The following is a 10200-nucleotide window of genomic DNA, read 5'->3' as shown; positions in this document are numbered from 1 at the left end:
GATATATATTTCTTGTAAAGTCATAGCTCTGGTTTAAGAACTCATGCCAAGAGTCCAGATTTTTCACTCTGCAGCCACAAAAACAAGACCCACTTTCAGCTGCATGGTACGATATATACAATTAAAAAGATTTTATTCAAGTTGCACAGGACTTGCAAAGTTTGTTAACCACTATACAGTATTCTGAATTGAAAAAATAAAATGTTTTAAATGAAGTCATTAAAATGAAACGAGTTAAAATTTGGGGTTAATGCTATATTCCCTAAATCATGCTAAAACATTCATGGCCTGGTTATTAGCACTATGAAAGTGTTATCGCAGCATCATAGAGTACTTCTAGAAAATGTGTCACAGCATACGTGATGCTCAGTTACACTAATAGATATAATGCCAGTATTTAGTGTCTCTTCCCCATGCTTCAGAAGAGACCAATGGTTCAGTGTGGTACCAGTCCTCTGCGGTGAATACTAAACAGTTTGTTCGAAGTTGCTGTTCCTCGAGACCCTTTCCGTGATGCCTCAGAACTCCAGGTGCTCACAGTGATTGTCGTAGCGACACCCATCCGTACCTTCATCCGTTTATCTTCTTCAGGAGATCAAGGGCCTGCTTGTGGACCTATGTTGGAAAAATGAGTAAAAAAAACGGAGCCCTTGTTTTACGGCAGTTCGGACCGCGCACACCTGAATCAGGAGCACGTCCACTATGGAAACCAGCCTTGTTACTGTGCATGTTTTCCTTTGTAATTGCCTCTATTAATTTCAATGGGAGCAGAGTCTTCGCATCTGCAAGGCATGCTGGGATAGCTGGCGATGCGAGGCGAATGAGCGGAGTGACCGGTTAGACGGGGAACATGGTGCGATAACATGGTGCGATAATTTAAATCTAAATCAGTTTAAATTTTTATTTCCCCATTCCACATAAATGTTTTTTATTTGTCCACAGGGGAAATAGTTCTGTTGAGGAGGACCTGTTAATTGTTGCTGTGTGGGGATTTCCAAAATATACAATCAATATGCATTAAGGAACACCGTTTTAAAAACAGAAAACACGCCCACAAGCGGCCGATTGTGGGAGGCGAGACGAACTTGTCGGAGGATGTGTGGCTGTACCCTTACGGTAACCATGCTTCTAGAACCCAATAATCAAACCATTCAACACTTAAAAGTTCTCTGCCATTGCAGGCATTAATCCCATGTTGCGATATATTGTTTGAGGGCACCTGCCAATCATCCCAACCCCCCTCCCCTTATGCCGTTCCCAGTACGGGCCGAAGAGGGCGCTGTTACCTCCCGGTCCTCCTCGTTGTGGGCAGGGTAGTCCCTGGACTTGCTGAGCCAGTGAATGGCCTTGTCCCTCTCCCCCAGCATCAGGTATGTCTTCCCCAACATCAGCAGGTTCATGCTGTAGAAGTTTGGATCCACTGAGGAGAGAAAAATCCATTAGAAAAACGAGGTCCGGCGTGTGACCCCGTCCTCCCAACTCTACCCCACAGACCTATAACTACAGGAGCAAGTTGATGATATTTGTATGTTATACAGATGGGTATCTGGGCACATTCAAGGTTTATTTTAAATACAAGTGGACCGAGCTCTTATTTCTGGTTAGACACAGTGTGTCACAGGTTCAAAAGAATCTGCAAAGTGTGTTCATAAAAGATACTCAACACCGTGTCACTGATGGAAGGCAGTTTGCCCACAAGTTAACTGAAAAACATTGTGCATGGATCTTTTATAAATGTAGCTGCTCGGATTTAATATTCAGAATCATTTAATTGATACTAATTTAGCTTTTTTAACATACCTTCTTCTGCTTTCAGAAAGAACTCCAAAGCCTGCAAAAAAACTACAGTAAATATAATTCACTTAATAAATAAAATAATCTTTTTATTGCTTTTCTTTACTTGGGATATGTGGGCAAGGAAAGCTGTATCAATTCCACACTTGTGCTCCAAGTTACTTAATTATCCTGGGTATTTATGCAATGATACAATAGGTACATTTCTGAAAACATATTAGAGACTGCAACCTTCCAGGTTAAACCTGCTCACACAGCACCCCCTCCAGGACTGGAGTTAAACCTGTACACTCTGCGGCCCTCCAGGACTGGAATTTAAGATTCCTGAGGTACACAGGTATCTCCCATAACACTAAAATAAAAAATACATGAATAATGTGGTGTATCTAGAGTGACAGGGCTGGCTGATTCTTATGAACTCACCTCTTCATACGTGGCAGTGGGCGGCGACGCAAAGATCATGGCGGCAACTTTGCGCTGATACCATGGCAACTCGGCAAAGGCAAAACACCTGAGGGAGTAGAACAGAAAAAACACCTTTACTCTCTTTTAATTTTTTTGTAAAACAAAAAAGGAGATTCACTTCTGATTGCTTGAAATTGTGGGTGTACTGTAACTATTGATTATTAGTGTAGATCAGTAAGCTTATAATGGAGAAGGTTAGGCCCTTTAGATTATAAATGGAGAAGGTTAGGCCCTTTAGATTATAAATGGAGAAGGTTAGGCCCCTTGGCTTCTAAATTGAGTAGGTTCAGTCCTTTGGCTTCTAAATGGAGAAGGTCAGGCCCTGTAATATAGTAATAGCTTATTACAGACAAGGCCAGGATATGGACAGGGAAAACCTGATCCTACATCAGTACCCCTACTCTGAGACTCAGAATATGGGCCCTGTTCATATTTCTCTCACTGGATTAACCTTCAGACGGGGGCTCACCACTCTGGTCTTCACTAAGTGGAAGACACAAGTCCACTAAAGGTCTCTTTCAAGACCCAGGGATGGAATCTGATTATTGGCCTTCAACTGCAGCACTTACCAATACCCCAGGATGTGGAAGGAAGTTGCGTCTTTTGGGTTCAACTCAATTGCTCTCTGTGAAATGGAGAACAGGTACAGTAAACTTCACACCGTAATGTACATATCCAAGCCACTGAAAGTTTCTACTAAATTTGGTTGTAGGCCACTGACATAAACCAGTGATAAGAATCAATAAATATATTGCTCTGTTATCTGTAATTTTGGCATAGACCTACTGTCATAATACAGAATAGCTTAGTCTTGCAGGTATGTCATGAAAGGAGTTCATTTCAGGTATGGTGGTTTCAAATGTTTCCCTTCCTACTATAAAACTGTAGGACAATTCCAGCAGAAGCTGCACAATTACAACAGCCTATATCATTACCATTACTCATAGTCATTGCATCTACTACAAGCAGCACATTAACCCTATGTGTGTGATCTTATCTGAAATGCGTGCTTATCAGAACATTCCAATGCTGATGTCACAATCACTGCTGGTGACTGAAAGCATGAAAGCAGCAGAGTTCCAGAACACTGCCTTTGAATGTTGGGAAAAAAAAAAAAAAAAAAAAAAACAACATTCCAAAAAATCTACTTGTAAACTTGTTAAAAGCAGGTTGGCTGAAGGGATGCAGACTCAGCTCAACAGATTTTTCCACATAAGATTTAGTATAAGATTCCCACCATTTACCTGCACCACTGATTCAATGGCATATCAAGCAACACAAACAATGGCCTTAATACCCAGGGAAAACCATCAGATCTTTCAGCCCAAATCAAACCATTATTTAATGAATTCATCTCACTGTCAGAATTTGATTATTTTCAAAAAAAATTTTTTTTTCCTGAATCCAATTACTTTCCTGGACAGACCATAGGGCAACATTTTTACAGTCACACGTACAGGGAGGGGAGAGGAGCTTACCTCTAAATGTTCTTTTATGATGTAGGAATTTCCTATTTTTACTTTGATCCCTTCATACTCGCCAATATCACTTAAACACACCGCATACCACTGTAAGATAAATAAAACAAGTGTTATTGCAATGTGAGAAAGTAATTGCCTTTGTCGTCTGTGAAATATTGGTGAAAAAAACCTGGTGGGAGTCGTAGTTCAGCATCATGTCAGAATACGGGAGCACAACAGAATTTGAAGGGATAATTTGATTTGATTTTCAAATTCAAAGAAAAAATTAAGCCGGACCTGGCAGGTCAACTGCAGTGTGCATAGCTGAAATGTAAACCCCTCTAGACCGCAGAACTGGCTTAGGGGTTTAAGCCAGAGGATTATATTCCTGATAAGCACATTGCAGTTGGCCCTGGATAAGAGCGTCTTCTAAATGCCTGTAATGTAATGTAATGATTAGTCTCCTAACTACTGGATCCTAGGATGTGCTGTCTATTAAGCATACTGCATACTGTTTAGTGAATTAGTATGCAAATGTAAGGCTGTTTTCCAGACCTGGGACAAATATGTATTTGTTTTGGATTCAAATAATTTTCTGTGCTCTGTTGATCTTGACTGGTGTAATTGAGCCTGCCAATATGACCAGAAGGTGGGGTTTGCACTTACACAGTATTTCATTGGTTCCAATACACCAGACAAGATCAATAAAGTCTAGAAAAGTATTTGAATCCAAAACAAATAATTATTTGACCCTGGTCTGCTGTTTACAGAAGTGGGTCCAAAGGAAAACTGACTCTGTTTACTGTGCTGATGGGAAGTCAGCAAGGTCTGCTAAAGAGACAGCGCTCAGTTGCAAAACATCCTACTGGATCGGCATTATGTAAAACTTAGGTTCCCCATAATACTGTGCAATCATGTTTTGTATTGTTGGAAAGCCAATGTCATGGGGAACAAGTTGGTGTCTTTGGTGGTGGGGTGCCAACTAAAGATCTTGATACCTATGGGTCAGCACCCAGCCAGCTGCAAAGGGTAACCGGTGTAGTATGCTAGCAGAGATGGCACGAGCAGGATCATTAATTAATGGTTTTGTTATTGTTGCATCTTCATTTGATGACTTGGTGTTTCGCATTGATCTTTGAATTTAATAGGGGAAAAGTGCAATGGTTTGAGGAGATTGGTCAATACGACCTCCCACGCGTATGCGCGTAGCCATCTCACGACACGCTCTCTTTTGCATCCGTTTCTTGTCATCATTAAGCATACTGTACAATAAACTGCATTCCCTTTAGCCTTTTTGATTGTTACCGCTGCCCGCCTAGCGGTTTCAGGGTCCTAACGCCGGCATAGACACTCAGGATATGAGGCTGAGGAGCTCCCGTCACCTTGTGAGCGGCGAAGCAGGCGTCGTCCTTCTCCAGCGCTCTCTTGGCGTACTCGAAGGCCTCGTACGCCAGCCGCTTCTTGTCGCCGGGGGCGACCGTGGAGAGCTGGCCCAGGTCCCGGGAGGTGCGGGCCAGCCTCCACAGCAGCTCGGCGTCCTCGCTGTCGGGACGGGGCGAAGGACAGAGACCATTATAGCGCCCGTCACCACTATGACCAACAATCACATCCTGGAGGACCTTTCTGTATTTGTTCTGTTTCTGCCCTTCCTCTGTCACCCAGTGACCCTATATTTATACCAGCACTAGTCTATTTTTAGACTAGACCACAGTGAAACATTTCATACAGGGGTACTACCCTTCAGTTATTATTATTATTATTATTATTTATTATTATTATTATTATTATTATTAATTAATTAATTAATTAATTAATTAAATGTATTATTTGTGCATTTCAGTAATTGTTTAATTTATACAGACAAAAGACAATAGCATTCCTGGTAAGCAGAAAGACTGCAAGTGTATTTTTTTTATTTTATTAAATTGTTTTTGTTTTGTTTTTTTTTTTAATTCAGGAGTGCATCTTTGTGCCAAAACTTAGCAAACAAAGAGTTCAGAGTTCAATTCGGAGGTCACATTCGTCCACCTGTGGCCATTTATCTCTGGGATCCAACTGTGACTGAAGCCTGGCATTACGCCTGGGCTACAATCCCATGTCCCTCCAGACAAATGAACTGCTCAAGAGGAAGCTTTCACAGGTCATCCCAGCACATGTACTGCAGGTACACTGTACATGGTTAGTACATGTCTACATGAAAACCTGCACTGTGTAGGCTGAAAGCCAGTGGTACTATGAATTAGCCATGTTATTTTAATCCAGTTAAAGCCATAGAAGTGATATGGCAGAATGGCAAAAAATGCCAAGGATTTCCGGCAAACGTGCAATTCCACAATTAAAATGCACCAAATGTCCTAGGAATCGGATGACACTGATGTAATATGGCATGACCATTCTGAGAGCATTGTTCGTCGGCTGGGGTTGAAGGTACTCCTGTCAATCAGCAGCTAATTTAGGCTTGGAAACCAGGTGCAAGGACTTTAGCCAATGGATGACTTGAAGTAACCACATAAGCGTCAAAATGCACCAAAAACCAGGACACCCTGGACAATGCTGGAAGCTCACCCTGGTGAATTACCCCAGGCAACATTCTGTAATCAAACAACAGCAAGATGTCAACAAGAATTTCTGAAAGTGGAAGGAACAGGAACAGGCTATGATGTCAATGCAGGACTCGAGCTCGCAACCTCCCTGTGCGAGGACTAAACCAGCTGGGCCGGGGTGCGCCTACCTGTCCTTGTACGGCAGCAGCAGCTGGTGAAGCTTCTCCGTGTCTCCACAGCTGTACAGGTAGTCGGCTTGCTCCAAGTCCTCTTCGGCTTGAAAAACATACCAGTGCAGAGGGGTAAATGACGGAAGGGTTCATTTGTCTTACCTGCAGTATCCTTACTGTGTGCAGTTGTGACACCTGCATTCTTCATAAAGACAGGTGTCACAACTTACATTAATGAACCGTATTTTAAAATACAACAAAGCACAATTACTTTTTGGATTTGAAGGGGTGGGAGTTACAAGATTTTTTTTAAACAGTTTGCATTAAAATATTACCTTTGTCCAGAGCATGGACCACATGCAGCCTCCTGTACGTTTTGCTTCCCAGGAAAGATAAGGCCGGCAACGACAAAAGCAAAGTAGCCGTTCTTCCACCCTGTTTCAACAGCCAGAAAAGACTATGAGCCCGAAAGAGGGGGGGGGGAAGCCAAAGTCCAGTTGTCCTCCAGGTTTTCAATGATTTTACCACACACCAAACGTGCGCTGCCCCTCCCCCACCCACTTCATAACACATAATGCAAAAATATTGACTGCATCAGGCCAGCACAGTAGTAGGTTAAAATAGTTTAGTACAAACCATTCACTCACTGTATAAGCTGTTAATTGCGCAAAGCACAATCTCTAACCTAATCGGGTCACAGCAGTTCATTTATGTCGAAATGTGCCTACCTCCCAGCCACCACCCCCTTCTAAGAGAGATTAGCAGGATTTATTAGAAAGTAAAAACAACTAAAAACGAGCAGAAAATACAAAGTACCTAACTATGCAACAATGCACGGTGTATAGTAATTACAGTAAACAGTAAAAACTAAAAGCATTGCACATTTTAACAGATATGACAATGGGTACACGACAGAAATGTATTTTACATGTCGTTTCCTCGGTGTTTTTTTTTTTTTTGCTGTATATATTTGGGCAATGTGAGATGCCGTAACCAACAGTGGGCATTCGTCGGTTTTATGAGAATGTCGGTGTGTTTCTGCCGGTTGGTGCTAGCTTGCTGGTTGATGCTAGCTATGTCAGTCAGCCAGATCAGACAAATTTGCCAGTTCGTTGAATGAACTCAACCGCCTCGACCGAGAGTAGCCGGCCAGTACTCTGAGACTTCAAAGGCAACTACACACCAAGGCAGCGTGCCACTTGCCCCGATGCACGCGCTTTACCTAACTGATACATTGTTCCCGTCATATAGAACTTAAATTTGGGCGTAACTAGGGTGCATGTTATGTTCTTTTTTTATTCTTTTTTATATTTTTACACAACATTAAACATATAAACACAGCAGTTAAGCAAAGAAACGCAATAGCAGGCAAGTACGATTCCCAGCTGCGGTGCTGCTGCTATATAGTTAACCTGAATTGCTTCAATGAAATATCAAGCTTTATGAATCATGTTAGTAATGTAGCCTACACAAATAAAATAAAAAAAAAAAAAAAACAATCTGTAGAGGCAGATGCATGTTAAATGCATGGGAATCTCAAACAGACAACCTACTAGTTACCTGTCAAACGCGCTTGCTCTAAATTACATTTTTTCCAACACAAAAATGTAGCGGTACAGGAAGGAACTAGCATGCAAACACTTCCCCGGCATAACTTAGCTGGATAGCCAATTACTAACGTTACATTACTTCACGTTATCAGACTAACTTGCCTAAAAGGTGGACATTCAGCCACATTATTTGTCCATTATAAACCTCATTAAAAGGTAGCGAACTCCACAATGTAAGTAGAACCAAATGACGTTTATATTATAGCTGGCTGACGCAGAGCACCGCAAAGTTACCGCAGCAGCTAAGACAGTTCAGCAGAAAAAAGTTCAACAAGTTCTTGTTTACTGTGAGAAGGGGCTTCCTGCGAAGAGTCCAGTATTGTCTGGTCAGTCCTTTGGTCTTGACGTGCTTGCTTGCAGGCAATAGTGACCGTGAGATGGACCGAGTTAGAATGATCCCAGCCATGTCCTCCCCTGCAAAACTGGACCGCTGATGAATACACGACGTTATTCACAGTAGCCTTTTAAAAGGTATGGATCCGGGTTGCCACATGTAGTCAAAATGCAAGACTGCACATCACAGATCAGTCGCGATAAGCCAAACAAAAACAAAAACAACAAAAAAAATGCATAACATTTGAATCTCAGAAGTCAAACTTGCTTTTTGTTTGGCCAAAAAAAAAATAATAATTATAACTTAAAATATAGTCAGTTTTGGGTAATGCAATGATAGATAAAAGACAATCCTACCAATATTCTTATGGAAACGCCATCTTGCTATTTTAGTTCAACATCGTGCGTGTGTTACATTTTTTACGTTTTTTTCTCAACCCAACAAGAATCGGTGCGGAATATGCGACGATCCGAGCATATACACCCAAAGGTTTATTTCAGGATTACAAGCCGCGTCTGGCAACCCAGTGGCAAGCGCCCCCTTCCAATCACCACTACAGGAAACAAAAGTGACTTCTATAATCGTTCCGAGTGGAATTTATCAAATGTGCAATGGGACAGTTAAATAAATCAGTTTGCTATATTTTGCTCTCTACCCTTGATAAAAGACACAGTGGTTAATAACGGTGATACACAGTGTTAACATATAACGGGTCCTGTTTTTTTCCTAATCCCTGTCTATTTAGGGCTTCCTATGAACTTTACCCTAGTAACCTTTGCTTGGGTACAATCAGATTGGATTTGGTTTAAATTTTTAGTCCGTAAAAACTGACACTTAGAAATGCGTATTTTCGTTTTTCCATCGTATAAACAACAAGAAAGACCACAACTATAAACGAACACTGTGTTGCGGTTTACAATACCATAAACTTGCACATTTAATAAGAAAGAAAGGCACGCCCCCAAACAACCAAAGCCGTGCGGCCCGGAACTTAGCCTGTACTGTCCATGTCAGCGCTGTAGTCACTATCTTTCTTGAATGAACTACATAATGCGTCTCCATTGTTAGCTACGGCAGCTCACATTGGACAAACGACGCAGCAAAAATAACACAAAGGAAACGTAATTTTATACGAAAAAACAATACAGAATGCTCATTTTTGGTGGTATTGTCATCAAATTTTAACCAGGATTTGACTAGCATTGTGGCTGTGTCTGTATTGTGTTTCTAAGTCCGCCAGGCAGTCTCATTATGCTATCTACTGTGCACTCATAGCCACATGTAGGCTACTGTCTACATTACTCCCATTAATAAATTACTAAAATCATAATTCAATTTTAATGTGTATTCTTGCATCTCCTGCACACATCGATCAGGCTGATGTCCTGTACTAGCATAGCCTGGATCGAGACCCTGAACCACTGCCGCACCCACTATTGAGTAATGTTGTTGGGGGCATAGACGTATATACGTATATATGTCTATGTTTGGGGGATTCAAGGTCTGGAATTGCTCCCATTCTAGCAATTACCGCCAGCCAAAACTGGGACAGTCAATCAGCGCATTTGTGGGTGCAATTCCTGAATCCCCTGACAACATTTCTCAATAGTGTGCAGGGGCAGCGATTCAGAGTCTGGATCCAGTCTAGTCCTATCGTTAATTGCACTTAATAACTACTTAAAGGAGTACCATGGTGGTTGAACGTGACACTTCCCAGTTGTCTTCAGGCAACAACAAAACAAATGTGCATAATTTTTTTATTCTTCAGTCATTTCAATGTACTTTAAAACGTATTTTTCTAAGCCTAAATTTCCCACTATAAAA

The 10200-nt window shown here is 41.5% G+C and overlaps 1 protein-coding gene across 1 annotated transcript; it reads right to left on the bottom strand.

Annotated features, from left to right (window-relative positions):
- Positions 1 to 107: 107 nt before the first annotated feature.
- rmdn1 (regulator of microtubule dynamics 1) lies at positions 108 to 8920 on the bottom strand. The gene is made up of 11 exons (XM_064333732.1): positions 8733 to 8920; positions 8329 to 8472; positions 6768 to 6867; positions 6451 to 6538; positions 5102 to 5261; positions 3738 to 3827; positions 2829 to 2884; positions 2218 to 2305; positions 1801 to 1831; positions 1287 to 1420; positions 108 to 615 (listed from the first exon to the last, which is right to left on the bottom strand). The coding sequence occupies exons 2-11, from the start codon at positions 8446 to 8448 to the stop codon at positions 571 to 573; spliced, it is 912 nt and encodes a 303-aa protein (XP_064189802.1). The 5' UTR covers positions 8449 to 8472; positions 8733 to 8920; the 3' UTR covers positions 108 to 570.
- Positions 8921 to 10200: the final 1280 nt, after the last annotated feature.

The sequence above is a fragment of the Anguilla rostrata genome, chromosome 4 (assembly GCF_018555375.3).
Source record: "Anguilla rostrata isolate EN2019 chromosome 4, ASM1855537v3, whole genome shotgun sequence".
NCBI lineage: Eukaryota > Metazoa > Chordata > Actinopteri > Anguilliformes > Anguillidae > Anguilla > Anguilla rostrata.
This window is presented reverse-complemented; position numbering and strand designations above follow the sequence as displayed.